General features: G+C 43.2%; 1 protein-coding gene across 2 annotated transcripts in view; it reads left to right on the top strand.

Moving 5' to 3' along the window:
* Positions 1-16,866, top strand: part of CHN1 (chimerin 1) — a 103,796-nt gene that overhangs the window by 29,973 nt on the left and 56,957 nt on the right. Inside the window, exons 4-5 of one of the 2 annotated variants that reach the window (XM_083411294.1) lie at positions 5,735-5,766; positions 8,737-8,850. In XM_083411294.1, the coding sequence (XP_083267420.1) occupies positions 5,735-5,766; positions 8,737-8,850 (146 nt within the window). The remainder of the gene's footprint in view (positions 1-5,734; positions 5,767-8,736; positions 8,851-16,866) is intronic. The other variant, XM_083411293.1, reaches the window with a different exon arrangement.

Here is a 16,866-nt window from a genome sequence, read left to right as displayed (position 1 = left end):
TTTGTCAATCAGACCTTCCTTCCCAGACATTGGGGCACTATCTGATGACCAAAATGTGTCCTGCAAAAGTGAGCCATGCACATACACAGGGTTTCATGCTTGGATCATCCTCAGGGACTAGTTCTCATTGTACATCAGGGTGTGCAGTGGATGATAAACATGCTGCTTTCAGCCCCGGCAGCCCTGATTTCTTGTTCGCTGAGTCCAGATCTCTCCCCTGGTTGCCTTCAGTAGACATGATCAGTGCTGTCTAATCTCTTTGGCAGAGGGAGAATATGTTGGTCTGGATTTCTCTCTCAACTTACTGGACAAAGCTGAACTTGCCCACCTATTCAAGGTTACAAACCTGGTAGCTCCAATCACCACGTCAGGAGCCTTTTTATGTTTTTAGGCAAACCGTTTTATCTGTTCCTCAGCCAGCTCTGCTGGATCACAGCACAACATCAATTTCAATTTTTAATATGCTACGGCGTGAAATTTGACTTGTTATAATGCAGCCACAAAACACCATTCATGCTAAATAGGCGCTGAAAATGATTAAAGTTTTAAATTTTATTGCAACACTTTCATCATGTACCCAAGGGGAGAGGAAATTAATCTTCGAAATGTGTTTGTCATTTTGACATAGCCTTAAATACAGGGGAGCACAGTACTGTCATGGCCTTAATAGCTTATACCGCTTAGATCACAAACAGGATTAATTTACTGAATTAAATAGGAGTTTCTTTGTGCTGTTCTCTTTCATATGCCAGTTGCAATTCTTCCAAATGTGCTGTAAAGCTCTAGGATGGAAAAAAAATAAAGCTCCAATGGCCGTGAAGTGGTCCACGTTTTCAAAGAAAACTACAGTTTCTGCCAATATTGATTTGGCAGGCATTTTAATTATTTATCTAGCTAATGCTGATTCCTGTTCATGAAGATAAGTAGTGATCAGGATAAATTAAGGTTTTGCTTTCTAGCCTATTAATGAGTGCCCTGGTAAGAATTTTCTCTTGCACGGCTGCAAACGTGTACAACACAGTTCCCTTTGCGTTGTCTGACATTGGGATTTTAGTAGCGCTCTTAACAGACATTTCACTTCATCGGAGCAGCCCAGTTGGTTTCATGAGAGTCAAGCATCATCTGTATGGCCACAGGTTTCCTATCCTTGCCAAAGCTGTATGCACTTCGAAATCTTCCCCGGAAAAACGTATCATAAAATCAGCAATAGCACCAGTCAACGGCAATAGCTCTAATCAGTTCATCAGCAAGAACATCAAGGGGACTGAACCCTGGTCTTTCCTTCTTCTCCAAATGAGGCCCAATCGCTTAGCATTATGGCTGATGTTCTGATGGGCATTACACAGACACAGACGTAGCTCCTGAAAAGACACGCAGACAACCTACTGCATATTGCTGCATAACATAGCAAATCCGTTCCACATATATGTGCCGCATACTTTCCTAACCTTTTAAAAGCATTTCATTAACTTTTCTTTCAGTAGCAACAGTAGTAAGGGGCATAGCAATCTCGCGTCCAATTAAAAAGCAATTTTATTGCTTTTGCATGGTTCTTTTTTGGTTGCTGTACACTGTCCCGATGTTTTGCGAGAGGGCAGCATAGAAATGCTTTCATAGATAAAATAATAATAAACCTAAAGAAATGGCCGTCAAAACAACCATATTCCAGAATGTGCTCCCAATAGCCTTTTTCGTTAGACTACTTTTTGGAATGTGATGCCGATAACGACTAGTGTAACCGTTCAGCTGACATCATTCTGAAAGAAATCGTAACTTTTATTTCCAACTAGGAATTTAGAGGGATTTGTTGGAACCCCTCAAAAAGGGACGCGGGTGGCGCTGAGGGTTAAACCACAGAGCCTAGGACTTGCCGATCAGAAGGTCAGCGGTTCGAATCCCTGCGACGGGGTGAGCTCCCGTTGCTCGGTCCCTGCTCCTGCCAACCTAGCAGTTCGAAAGCATGTCAAAGTGCAAGTAGATAAATAGGTATTGCTCCAGCGGGAAGGTAAACGGCATTTCCATGCGCTGCTCTGGTTCGCCAGAAGTGGCTTAGTCATGCTGGCCACATGACCCGGAAGCTGTACGCCTGCTCCCTTGGCCAATAAAGTGAGATAAGCGCCACAACCCCAGAGTTGGCCATGACCGGACCTGATGGACCTTTACCCCAAAAGCATACTGATACTGTCAGTGGGGATTGATGAAGGAGCATTTCTGACATGACGAGAAGACCAAAAAGTAGAGATGTGAGAAGGACATCTTAACGTGTGGCAAGGAGCGTTGTCTGTTCAGGGCTGCCTCTTGGCTAGGGTTAAGCCATTTGTAAGCCTTTACAAATATCGCTTCTGTTTACTTGACCTTATTATCAGAATGTGTTCAGATATTTCCCCAGGTCATTCGGAAAAGAAAGGGTTGTGCTTAGGGGAGTCAGGACTGTGAGCCTTCTTTTGAGCGACACCGACATCAATATAGAGAGGCTTTAAATCAAATATATCTTAATACTCTCAAGTATCAATCCAATTACATTTTTTTTACAGTGCTATGTTTACACTGAAGCAGAGGGGTAATTTTATAGGGAACAGATGATATGAGTTTTTACTGACCGTATCTCCAACTGATTTAATACTCCCCAATTGTAATATGAACTTCTTTCAAGGCTTTTTATTATTATTTTTTAAGGAAAAAGCCTGATTCTTCATTACTGTTGTTGCCTTGCTGTATGTTTGTTCGTGTGGCATACTCACACATGTAAGATGCCCTTTGCTGTCACAGCTTGGCATCTTGCCATGGAGTTAAAATAATCTTAAATGAAAAGATATCAAGCGAACCAGATGATTGAATTAATTAATATCCCCCCCTTCTTGTTGTATAGTAAAGCTTCATGCTAATATAACCCTAATTACCAGCAAGCCTGAGTGAACAGTATCCACAAACAACCTTGTCCTAAGCAGCCCTTTATACTGCCGCTGGGTGATTTTCCTGGTAAATAAGTTCCTGGAGATATTTTCGGCATCCTAAGGGGTTTTCCTTTCCTCTCCACTCATTTTTTTTTTAAATGTTTTCCCTGCATCTCCTCTATTTGTTCCCTGGAATTAACAACTTGGTAGGTTTTTGCACACTGGCCTGCAGGAACTAGAGGAAAAACCTAGTTTGTTTATATACCGCTTAATTGTGTTAAGGAGATGCAGGTGGCGCTGTGGTCTAAACCACTGAGCCTAGGGCTGGCCAATTGGAAGGTCGGCGGTTCGAATCCCCGCGACGGAGTGAGCTCCCATTGCGCGGTCCCTGCTCCTGCCAACCTAGCAGTTCGAAAGCACGTCAAAGTGCAAGTAGATAAATAGGTACCGCTCCGGCGGGAAGGTAAACCGCGTTTCTGTGCGCTGCTCTGGTTTTGCCAGAAGCAGCTTAGTCCTGCTGGCCACATGACCCGGGAAAACTGTCTGTGGACAAACGTCGGCTCCCTCGGCCAGTCAAGCAAGATGAGCGCCGCAACCCTAGAGTCGTTCGCGACTGGACTTAACTGTCAGGGGTCCTTTACCTTTTTAAAATTGTGATAAAACCTCAAACCGGTTTGCAAAAGGGATAAAGCAATAAAATTAGCAGTAAAAGCAGTTAAGAACATGTATTTTTTTAAAAAAAATAAGACCAACAATAAGCTAAAAAAACCCCCAGCAGCTTCTACATGTCTGGATAAACAGAAATGTTTTAACAGATACTGAAAAGAGTCGGGGAGTTCCAAAATATGAGAGTGACCACACTGCAAGATGGATTTCTTACAAGAGCAGAATGAGTATTATGTGCCAAACTACCCCTGTGCTAGACCAATTTGGTTCTCATTTTCGAATCACAAATGAGAGGCTTATCATGGAGGAAGATTTTAGGCCAGAGGCATGGAACTTAGCTACTTCTGAGTTACCATATTTTTCGCTCTATAGGATGCACCAGACCATAAGACGCACTGGACCATAGGAGGGGGAGAACAGGGGGAAAAAAATCTCCCCCTCTCTGCTCAGCGCCCCTTCAGCGAAGCGGCAGGAGAAACGGAGACCCTTCGCACCGACCCCTCTCGCTCTCCAGGCTTCAGCGAAAGCAACGCGTAGCCTCCAGAGCACAGAGGGAACGCTCCCTCTGCGCTTCGGAGGCTTCGCATTCCTATCGCTGAAGTCAAGGAGCCTGCATTCGCTCCATAGGACGCACACACATTTCCCCTTAATTTTTGGAGGGGAAAAAGTGCGTCCTATAGAGCAAAAAATACAGTACTTTTTGGGGTGGGGGGAACCACGTACACACATCTCATACCAGCTGCATCCCAATACACAGATGTGCCCCCTCCCCATGTTCCCTTCCCTCATTCTTACTTATTTGGGACCCAGGCACATACATTGCCTCTAGAATTATAGGCACCATGTTTGTGAATATTGGATCTATGGGCTACCAGTAAAACGAGGCTGCATTTTAAGATGGCTGCCGAATGCTTGAAGCTGGGTTTTGATCTCTAAGGCAAGTTTCTGCTCTATAACCAACCCTTAGCATTTGTTTTTATCCTCTCTTCCCTTTTATTTCTTAACTCCTTTTAGTGCTTCGTTTTGTTGTTTGAATTTATTGTTTTATCTCATTGTTTTATTGTTCTAACTCCCCTAAACCGTGAGGCTGCATGAAGCTGGACTGAGCTGAGCACTTTGCTAGGCAGTGCCAAACGCAAGGTCGAGCCAAAGTTTACAAGATACTAGTTATAAATTAAGGAAGAGAAACATCTTGATTATCAGAACTGTTGAGGAGCGAGCCCAGGTGGCAGCTGCAGAGAGTACCAGTTGCTAAGGAGCAACAGCGAAAGAGAAAACCATCGTCGCCATGTGGGCTTCCTGGAGACATCTGGTTGAAACAGGATGTCAGGCTATGTGATCCAGCAGATGTCCTTAGTTATTTAATATGGACGACATTGGAGGGAAAGGACTCCTTTGCTTTGCAGAAGGGACTGAGATCAATTCCCTGGAAGAGTTACTGGCGGGATGCTGTTCTTGCCGATTCTTCCTTCAACACCCTGGTTGCCACACTCTTCTGATTTTTGAGAGGTAGAAGGGGTTGTATTGAGAAGGAGGAATAAGTGAAAATCACCCACTTTCCTCCATGTCTTGTGAGCGGAGTTCTACTCAAGGGAACTTTGGTCCCAACCCATTGCTTTTCTATTCTGCATTGGTCTATTGGGTGGGGGCCTCCTGGGCTGTGTGGCTTCCACATAGCCATATTCAGCTGCGGTCTCCAGACTAATGTATATAATTCAGGTGTGGCTTGCTGGTAGAAATGGCAAAATTTCACATATGCAGCTAATTTCCACATGAAATAAGTTGTGAAGTGGCCCTTTTAATAAGCTAAGAGATTTTCATGACTAAACATTGTGGTATCCGACTTAAAATGTATGTTCCAGGTCAGGGTTTCCCAAACTTTGGTCTCTAGCTGTGGTTGGACTACAACTCCCATCATCCCTAGCTAGCAGGGCCAGTGGTCAGGGATGATGAGAATTGTAGTTCAAAAAAACAACTGGACACCCAAGTTTGGGAAACCCTGTTCTAGGTAAGCAAAAAAGATCTAGAAATGATAAACAGTATTTGTGTCTTTCGTCTATTAGCTGTTGTTCAGTTAATGACAGGATAAACCGTGCATTAAGGGAGAACACGAACTTTTTACGTATTCTGTATTGTTCTGCTAAAATGATGTCACTTTTTTTCTTTTTCAATAGGTAGAGAAAAGACCGAAGTACTATGGACGAGAGTAAGTAATGCAGCGTGCTCTGAATTTTTTGCCTTAAGCTAAGGGTGGTCTAATAGAGCAAAAATACCAAAACTTTGCCCAATGGCTACTCTGCATGTTCTCAATGGGTTCATAAAACATCTCAATTTGTCTTCAAGGATACAGAGATGAGATTATTTTGCAATTCGCTGGTGGTTTCAACAACATAGGCAGTTTTACTCGACCATGAATAGGTCACATAAGGAAATGTTGACACGCACATCTTCAGTAGTCAGGTCAGATTTCCCTGCAAATCTGACGACAGGCTAGCAGTTTTGTACTTCAAAGTGCTTTACTTCATATTCCTGCTTCCATTTGGCAGAATTGGTGGCAATAAAGTAAAATGTGTCAGTTATTTTTCCCTTTTCCTTTTATTTAAGGAGGGTGGGGAGCAAAATCACACTAGAGCCCCCATCTTTCTTCTTCTTCTCCTTATTTTAGAGTGGCTATGGAAATTTATAGCCAATTTTCATCTTTCCCCATACAATGAAATTGGGAAGTAGATTACAAGCAATCACATCATAGGAGAATTTTGATATATGTATTTTTCAGCAGTTGAAAAATCTTCAGTCACCTTTTATTTCATTCACACATTTTGTTCAGGGGTATTTTTGTTTGTTAACTCAAAATTTATAGTTTGTTCTTCTTGGAATTCATGGGTTCACAACCATCCATTTCGTGTTCAACTCGACGCCTTTATATTGAAGTAATTTACAGTTCCGTGGCTGGAAATAAAGTATCTTCAGAGCAGTTTAAAGTTGCCAAAGTGAATTAATGGACTTCAACATTCTTGTTGGACTTGTAAATTTGTAGCTGAAGATAATTTGAGTTGTCAACAAAGCCAAGTAACGTGGAATTCGAAACTATGGAGCTATAATGTCAGCAACTTAGGGCGAGTTTGTCCAATTAGTAAACTCAAGTTGGAAATATTTTCTTCAGGTTATAGATCAGCTTGTGCAAATAGGCGGCTACATACTGGTGACTGGGAGCAGCTGCCGAGACCACATAACACCGGACTTGAAAGACCTACATTGGCTCCCAGTACGTTTCTGAGCACAATTATTGGTGCTGACTTTTAAAGCGCTAAACCGCCTCGGCCCAGTGTACCTGAAGGAGCATCTCCACCCACACTGTTCAGCCTGGACACTGAGGGCCTCCTCTGACCTGAGGGCCTTCTGGCGGTTCCCTCACTGCGAGAAGCCAAGTTACAGGGAACCAGGCAGAGGGCCTTCTCGGTAGTGGCACCCGCCCTGTGGAATGCCCTCCCAATCAGATGTCAAAGAAATAAACAACTATCTGATGTTTAGAAGACATCTGAAGGCAGCCCTGTTTAAGGAAGTTTTTAATGTCTGGTGTTTTAATGCATTTTTAATCTTTTGTTGGAAGCCGCCCAGAGTGGCTAGGGAAACCCAGCCAGATGGGCAAGGTATAAATATATTATTATTATTATTATTATTATTATTATTATTATTATTATTACTATTATTATTATTATTATTATTTGGTTGTGACTCCCAAAGTTGACTTTTTGCACATGGGAAATAGTATTTCAGAAGGTGTGCTAGTGACATTGCTAAATATCACCTGCAGAGCATTATGGCAGAGGAAAAGTTTAGATCAGGGCCTAGCTATACCACACTTCCCATTCTTTATATGTTTGCCCTTTGTATGTACAATGCTTTTCGTTAAAGGCATTTTCTCTTACAGAATTTCATTGTCATTTCTTATATGGCTTTTACAGTGGTACCTTGGTTTTCAAACTTAATCCGTTCCAGAAGTCCGTTTGAAAATGTTTGGAAACCAAGGCGTGGCTTCTGATTGGTGCAGGCACCCCAGAAATAATAGCCGACAGCTGCATCAGACATTCGGCTTCCAAAAAAAACTTTGAAAACTGGAACACTTACTTCCGGGTTTTCAGTGTTTGGAAACCAAGGTGTTTGATAACCAAGGCGTTTGAGAACCAAGGTACCACTGTAGTGGTGTACTTTTGTGCAGTATCTGAGGAGGAAAGCAGATCTCAGTAAAATAACAGCATTGTCTCTTTCTACACCGTAGTTCATTGCAGTATGTACACTGTTGGATGTCAACATTCACATCCCAGACAGATTTTGCGATGGTCAGCACACTCTGCCTTATGCTCCTGCTTGCCAGAAATACACGAGTGAAGACTGACGATCTCATTGAGGGAACTGTCAGCGTTCACTGGGTGTGCCTCTGAAACTTTCGATGTTCATAATATTCATCTAGGATTGTCAGTGTTCAGATGTGAATATTGACATTTGCCACATACAGCATTCGCTGCATTGATGTTTGCCAGGGTGACTTTCACTGTGATGTGTGTATTTAGGGGGGGGGGGACTTGCCATGACAATAATGGTACATTATAGTAGAGGTGTTTCCATTGGGTCAATAAACAGAAAGCAAATACGTTGGAGGGAGAGATGGGTTGTGCCGATGACTAGGGGAAATGTATGTAAATTATGTATACAGAGATGATTATTCGAATTTAAGGTCTGTCCTTAGGGTCTTGGCATGCTGTCAATCTGGCTCATTGTTGAGAAGGATATGCAACCTTAATGTCAAATGAGACGCTATGTAAGATAAGATTTACACCTCTTTGTAAATCAAGCTGATAAGTGCTCCTTATGAACAGAATTTACTTGGCCTATAGGGTGGCCGTGTCCCTAGGCTTTATTTATATATAAAAAAAGAAGTTGATAACTAAGAACTACCAGCTGAAAATGATCACGCCAGCTGCATGCTAAGTAGAGAAATTAACATAACTGTATTCAGGGCTGACTTTGAGTGTGCTGCGTATTTCTTGAAAGTAAAGGAAGGATGCTATTTTTGTATTTTAAAATGAAAAAGCGCTGAGGGCTTGTGTTTTTCTGGTGGCGTTTCTCTCGAAACAACTCTTTTATTGTGCTGATGAAGATGGGCTTTGTTTTTCAGGTTCCATGGGAGGATATCGAGAGAAGAAGCAGATCAATTATTGAGCGTAGCAGAGGGAAGTTATCTTATTCGCGAAAGCCAACGGCAACCTGGAACGTACACTTTGGCTTTGAGGTTGGTAATTAATATTTCATTTTGAGGCTATTAGAATATTTATGAATACTCTTGAGGGGAATATTAGGATTAGCTCTTTTCCATTTTTATTTATGAATCTTCTTGAAATAAAGGTTTAACTGAATTATATTTTTGTGGCCTAGTTCTACCTTCAAAGCCCTTTAACTTAACAGGCAATTGAAATATTGGGGCATTGTAAACTTAGAAATGCTTATTTTAAATCTTCTCACTTTACCTCTCTCCCTGTTCTACTTTCGATACTTGTCCTCTCCTGCTATCTCCCTCGCTCTACCAAAAGTTTAAATTGAAAGCCGCTTGAATTGTAAGCAGGGGGGTTTCTTAACACCACCCCTCTTGCATTATTCTGCAGATCACAGTGTGTGTAGGTGATGGTTTTTTAAAAGCACATTTGTAGTGGTTGTTATTTTTAAAGAGAAGAATAACAGTCCATCAGGGCCATCTCTCAGTGTATGAGAGCCTTTCAGTGGCTTTTTGATACAGTCTTAATATCTAGACAAAATCATGTCCATCTTGCATGTCTATGGAACAGCTTAATAGCACTTCCCATTTGATGCTGCAGCACTAAGCTAGAAGTGCAGGAGTTTACGTCACTCTCACTGCCAACACCACCAGCAGATACGACATAGTGTGGGACATGGGTAGGCAAACTAAGGCCCAGGAGCCGGAGCCGGCCCAATCGCCTTCTGTATCCAGCCCACGGATTTAGCGTGTTTTTACATGAGTAGAATGTGTCCTTTTATTTAAAATGCATCTCTGGGTTATTTGTGGGGCATAGGAATTCGTTCATATATTTTTTTTTTCAAAATATAGTCCGGCCCCCCCACAAGGTCTGAAGGACAGTGGACCAGCCCCCTGCTGAAAACGTTTGCTTACCCCTGGAGAACACACACAGGTTCCCAAGCGAGAAGCCTTCCCATTAAGTTTATGGTTTTATTCAGCTGTAATGCAGACGAGTGAGAGGCCAGTGCAAATGAGGACTGGTTTTATCTCTACAAAAGTCAGTGTGCATTAAAAGATATAGTTAAGCATCAACCAATTATAGAATAGATAGTGCCATCTTTATAACTGGTCCTCTGTGGTCAGTGGACTAGGGGGACTAGGCTAGTCTCTTGAATGTTCCTGGTAAATTAGAGTATTGAAGTATCAAGGCTTGGCACCTCCTTCCCAAAGCCCGGGAAGCTTATGCCAGGCTTAGGGAGGTATCCACGATGCTGCATGTGTGCAGTGACAGGACATTGCAATGACATTGTTTTTCCATATGAAAAATTTCACCGCACACCCCTGAACTGGTCTAATTTTTGAAAATTTGAAGCCAGAAACCAACTTTATCCAACTTGTTCACCAGTCTAGCTGTTGTACGCTTTTGGCTTGTATAGTCTTCTGTTATGAATAAATCATCTTTGTCATCATTCCCACCCCCACAACTTGAAACTTGCTGTGATGAAACCATTGCTTGCTGACAGAACTGCTATCTTAAATGATCCTCAACCAGATTTTCGAACTTGTCAAAACCAGTAATGTGAACTTCCTTACACTAAATTGCCTCAACCTTTCATGTACGTATTCTGCCCTTGAAAAAACAAGGCTAGTTGGGTTGTTTGTCTAATGCAGAGGTCGCCATCGTGGTGCCCTCCAGATACTGTTGGACTACAATTCCCAGTATCCCTGACTGTTGGCCATGCTGGCTGGGGCTGATGGGAGCTGGAATCCGACGTCTGCTGGCCACCATGCTGGCTGTGCCTGGTGTTATCCAACATTCTTTCTGACGCATAGAAACTACCGTTTCTGTCCTCCCAATCTCTGCAGCCAGAGACACAACTGCAGACACATGAATACAGCTAGCATAGACTAGTACAATAGACAATGTGTTCTGCACAAATGGATTTCGGTAATTGTCCTGGATCCTGGTCATAGTTCATTTTTCTTCTTACTATCTTTCTGAGGTTGAGGATTTAGGGATTTGGTGCGTGGTTGGGTTCAAGGCAACTGTCACGTTTTCTATTGAGCTTAGCTGCATTTCCCTGAGCAGAATCCTCTCTGGTTTGGCTTGGCTCCCTGGTTTATCCAGCCTCTGTGCCAGTTTTAACTGACATGTTGTCCTCTCCCATGAAGTTACTAGCAAATCAAAGAGTGTTTCAGTCAGAGACATTCTGGCCATGTGTCAAGATTACGATCCATGTGGGGGGAGCTTATTAAACACTGGGGAAGAGTTTCTGTGCATTGCAGGACAATACGTACCGTATTTTTACCGTATTTTTCGCCCTATAGGACGCACTTTTTCCCCTCCAAAAATGAAGGGGAAATGTGTGTGCGTCCTATGGGGCGAATGCAGGCTTTCGCTGAAGCCTGGAGAGCGAGAGGGGTCGGTGCGCTCCAGGCTTCAGGAAGCTATCCGCAAGTCTTGCAAATCCGGTGGGAGGTCCCGGGCGGTAGCCTGCAGCCCAAAAGCTCGGGGGACAGCGAGGAGGTGCAGCGCCGCCGCCCCGCTATTCCTCGACCTGGTCTGGAGGCTGGCGGGGGAGGGGGCGGAGAAGCAAGCTTGCTTCTCCCCCCTGCCAGCCCCACAAGCTCGAGGGATAGCGGGGAGGTGGAGCACCGCCACCCCGCTATTCCCCGACCTGATCTGGAGGCTGGCGGGGGGGGGGAGAGAGAGAAGCAAGCTTGCTTCTCCCCCCCACCAGCCCCACAACCTCGGGGGACAGCAGGGCAAGCCGCTGCCCCACGGAGGCTAGAGAGGCTGTCCCTGAAGGCAGAAGAGGGAGACGGAGTGCTCCGTCTCCCTCTTCTAGCTTGGGTATGACTGCGCAAACCTGGGGGGGGAAATAAAAAAATTTTCCTTGATTTCCCCCCCAAAAAACTAGGTGCGTCCTATGGGCCGATGCGTCCTATAGGGCGAAAAATACGGTAGATGGTTTCAACCTCTGCGTGAACAAATGTGACATAATCAGGGTGGTCTTCCAGTGTTGTGTGTAAACCATCTGGGAAGAGGCACTCTCATTCTGCATTCTGTAGCACATCATGCACACTGAGCTGATGGAATTTGGTAGCCAACAACATCTGCAGGGTTACTGCTCCGGTGCACTTCTAAAGTTTTGGATTACCAAATTTGCATCTACAGCGCACCATTAGAGGAAGGCTCTGCCTAATGATGCTGGTTGTATGAACTGATTCTGTTGGAAAGCATTGCATCTGAGGTCACAGAAAGGTCTGTGATGGTCCATTCATATAGGCATGTCATCACTTGATGTCATAGCTGTCCGCTACTGTCTGAAGCAACTTTTAAGAGCACATGGAATTCTTCAGCAGCCAAGTTCATGTGGAAAAGGCTCACTAAGAGTTGGAAGTTTAAAAACCACTGTTGTGATTATTTCTGATCTTCGCTTCCAGCAAGATCAGTGGATTTTATTGATATTTACCAGAATATAGGGCTCATTCTGGTATGGTGTACTTTTTAAAAGATAAGTGACAAATAGAACCTTAAAGAAAATAAGGCAAGTAGATCTCTTATCTTTCTAGGCAGGTACATGGGAACGGTAGAAATTGTTCTGGAGTTTCTCAACAGGGTCTTTGTTGACAGATGGAGAACCTTTCTCAGCAAGGTTACCACACCGTTACAGAATAAATGAGTCACAGGCCTTAGTACCAAGCTTTTGACTCATTTCAAGCATTTGAAGCCCTGTATAAACTGGCTATTGTGTCGTGAGCAGGCATAAGCAACAGCCTGTTTCAGCAAATGTGCTTCACTTAGACTGTGCACACATAACCGACTTAAAAGGTCACTCTTTTTCTCAATCCAGATCAAACCTGGTTCGAGGGAAAACACACCCAAATGCAGCATTTCATAAGAAATGACAGGATAGATATGGATTATTGGGGGGGGGGGGGTTAAATACCCTTTTTCATGTTTGGTGTACTAGATCACTGATTAATTATTTCCTTATAAGCTGCACATATTATATAAAAACCAGAATCATAAGCTGACAGTTAATAAAAAGGTAAAGGTACCCCTGCCCGTACGGGCCAGTCTTGACAGACTCTAGGGTTGTGCGCTCATCTCACTCTATAGGCCGGGAGCCAGCGCTGTCCGCAGACACTTCCGGGTCATGTGGCCAGCGTGACGAAGCCGCTCCGGCAAACCGGCACCAGAGCAGCACTTGGAAATGCCGTTTACCTTCCCGCTATAAAGCGATACCTATTTATCTACTTGCACTTAAGGGTGCTTTCGAACTGCTAGGTGGGCAGGAGCTGGGACCGAACGACGGGAGCTCACCCCGCCGCGGGGATTCGAACCGCCGACCATGCGATCGGCAAGTCCTAGGCGCTGAGGTTTTACCCACAGCGCCACCCGCGTCCCGTTGACAGTTAATATGTGTGGTAAAAAATAATAGGAGCATGCAAAAAAGCTGAACCGTAAAATATTTGGGGTACCTCCTCTTCCTATGATTTTAAAAACATGATTTCTGAAAGTAATATTTATAAAGTTTTTGGTGCCCTTGTTTCCCCCCCTCAAAGCATATGTGAATCAGTTATGAGTAACTTAGCAACAGGAAGGTTGTCTTTGACTCTCACTAGACCTTCTCTGTCAGTTTGTTACATAATAGCTTTTGTAGATGTTAATATTTTCCTTCCACAGTGCATCAAGGTCTCGTTTTCTTACAACTCACCCTGTGCAGTTAGATGTGTTGTAAATCAGTTGATTTTCAGTGGCCTTGATCATACCTTAATCCTGCATACATCTGAGCCATTAAAATATTATGTTTGGAGTTTGCATGGACATTTACTAAAGCCTCTGGACCTGTCAATGCAGTCTTTTTTATTGTTTGTTAACTCGTTAGGTTTGTCTGTTTTATAGCACATGTTATAGACAGCTCCAGCAGCCAGTGAATATATATATTCAAAGAAATATGATGGGTGATGTTTTGGTGTTGCTGGGGGCTTATCTGTATAATACTGGTATTGGTGTTCTGTTTGCCTTATATAACTTAATGCTTTATTGTGTTTGTTATATCGGAGCCTATTCTGAGATTATTTTTAATGAAGAGTGGGCTGGAACTCTGCTAAATAAATAATATGTGATGTTCACACAGTCTCTTAACACAATATGACTAGGAAGGAATTCTACAGTGCTTTCCCTTTTGTGGTCTTTCAGAGTTCCTAACTTTTCCCTGTCTTGTTTCCTCTATTTCCTTTTTATTTATTTATTTAATTTTTATTAGTTTCAATTCATTATACAACATCAAACATTAAAACAACAAAAAAGACAAACAAAACACCCAAAAAAAAAAGAAACAAAGAGAGAAAGAAAAACATTACATAACATAAAACACCAACAAATTAAACTTACAGTAACTAAATAACTAAATCACACAACAATAATTGACTTGTTTCCTCTATTTCCATGGTTGGAAACTAGATGCAGAAGACCATCAACTTGACCCAGAGTGAAATGGAGAATAGTATGCGCTAAGTATATCTCTGGGGAGGGCATGAATGCAACAGCCGCTCATAAATTTTGGGTGCTAGTAGTGGCCTTTTAGGTTAGCATTTTGAAGTCTAGAATGCCATGGCAACCAAGAAAAGCACTCCTTGTGGATGATTCATCTCGTAAGATAAGAAAGCTGTGTCAAACCTGGATGCAAGCATTTAGACCTTTTCATAACCTCAGGATATATTATGCTGCTGCGTGTGGCGCTTCCCCAGCGTGACTGTTCGAAAGATTCAGTTCCTGGTGGGGCTAAAGCACACATACTCCAAAACTCCCCGAAGTTTGCATCGACTACTGCAGACTTCAGGCACAACAGGGCGGTATATGGTTTATATTCCTATTCTTTCTTTTATGGCTGTGTGTTGCAGAGGTGTTTTTTTGCATTTTTTGGTTCATACATGAATAGTGTGCTTTTACATTCCCCCCCCCCCAAAAAAAAACATTAAATTGGAGCATTGTTGTCTGTATTCCAGAAGCGACGTTTATTGTCGTGCATTGCGAAGAGGAGGGCAAACAAGTAAATTCACTTGTTTCAGTCTATAAAGCCTGTGGTGGCTTGGGCCATGTGCACACCAGTCACTGCCTCATCCTCTTATATGTCATTGCAAGTCCATCAATACTATATCTGTTCTTAGTCTGTACGTGAAGTGCTCACCCTATTCCCAGTGGCTGACCAACAGTTATGGATTTTCTGCAGAAGCCGAAGCTTACACATATATATCTTCTTGAAATGCTGTATGCCATTTCTTCTGAGAGCTGGCATTTAGTTACTGGTATGGCGTTGCTTTGATATATGGTTGGCTTGATAGATTGTTGTTTTATATTTAAGCCAAGTGGATTCTTGGCATCGTCATAGAGCTAGATCAGAGGGGTACAGTGGTCAGCCGAAACCAGGCAAGGCAGAAAATTTGCCTTTTGCAGCTCCCCCTTGCAGTTAGAAGCAAAATAATAAGCTCAAGGTTGTATTTCAGGAAGCAGCCTTTACTGGCATGGGTGGACAACTGTGGTAGGATTCTGCTGCAGTCTGTTGTGTTGATGGCATTTGCTCTGTGGCTCATTGGTCTCAATCCAGTGTTTAATAGACTGGATTATTGGCTTCGAAGCGAATGCCCATGGAACTGAAGAGAGTAGATTTTTGTCAAAGAGAATAGAACTTGGGAGATGCGTTGAAATTAATGCAAACTGTTTATTAATATTAGTTTAAGAGCACTGTTCTTAGTTCTCTGCGCCCAGAAGCAGCAAAGTTTATCAAAGAGGCGCAGGGTGGGGACTCTGGCCAGAACAGATTATTGCATTTTTATCCAGATCGCAGGTGAGGGGATATAAGGGTAATAGAATACATTGCAATGTGAATTAGAAATTCCTTACAACGGAAAGGAACAGGAAATTCCTAATTAATTCCAGAAGGGGTTAAAAGCTACCTTTAAAGTCAGCTAAACGGTAGGGCCTGCTTAACGGCAAGACCTATAACAGATGATGACAATAATAAGACATCGTCCCCCGTGTCAGTTTGGTAGTGAGAACCTTGTTTAATTAAGACAAAGATAATAAGGAAAGCGAGGAGGAATTGTACCGGCGGTGGGCGTTGGAAGTGTAGGAACACACTCTGTTCCTTTGAGAGGATAGCTGCTGCTGCTGCTGCTGTTGCTACATGATGTTTAGCTGGTTACCATAGTTTCCTTTCCTGCAAACCCTATTGTTGCATTATCAGAAATACCGGGGGGGGGGGGGGGTTGAAATAAGGCGCCTGCAACATGAAATGGCCAAACTATTTTGTTTTGGAACTTAACTTGAATATTATGGAGCAATTTTAAAGACATTTGGATAGACGGGGTGCAGTGAAGGTGAAATTTGTCTGGAGAGAGATTAGGAGAGAGCTTTCGTTGGAATTCATTTCCATTCCAGGAGGTTCCTGTCAGCTGAGATCCCCATGTGACATGGGGTAGTTGCAAACGGTAGAGTCACTGGTGAAATAGGAGCTGTCGGCTGAACAATAGGAGTCCTAACTAGAAACAATATGGACTATGTGCCATAGGAGCCAACTCCTAGGGTCCAAGGTCCCTTTGGCCATCCCAATAAAACATTTTAGGGGCTTCGCCCATACCCCAAAGTTAATGGGGACTGCCATTCAATTGATATGCATGGGGCTTACACCCCCCCCCCCCCAGTATTTGATTCAAGTTGGTAAGAGCTATGGCGAGCATGGTGCAAGAGTCAGAAATGCTACTAAGACTTGAGGCTGAAATCTGAGCCCAGGAGGTGAACACCCTGAAAGACAAAGAACTACAGACTAGCTAAGTAGCAAGTGAAGGAAAAGAGGATTAGAAAAGAAAAAAGAGGCATAAGGTTGAGGGAAGGAGGATAAGGATGAAATGTTGGGTCCGAGAACAGGAGTTGCTGCACACCAGGCATAGGCAAACTCAGGCCTCCAGATGTTTTGGGACTACAATTCCCATCATCCCTGTTAGCTAGGGATGATGGGAGTTGTAGTCCCAAAACATCTGGAGGGC

Source organism: Podarcis tiliguerta (assembly GCF_965153285.1).
Source record: "Podarcis tiliguerta genome assembly, chromosome: 1".
In the NCBI taxonomy this organism is placed as follows: Eukaryota; Metazoa; Chordata; class Lepidosauria; order Squamata; family Lacertidae; genus Podarcis; species Podarcis tiliguerta.
The sequence above is the reverse complement of the archived record's forward strand: the minus strand, read 5'-3'. Positions and strand labels throughout refer to the sequence as shown.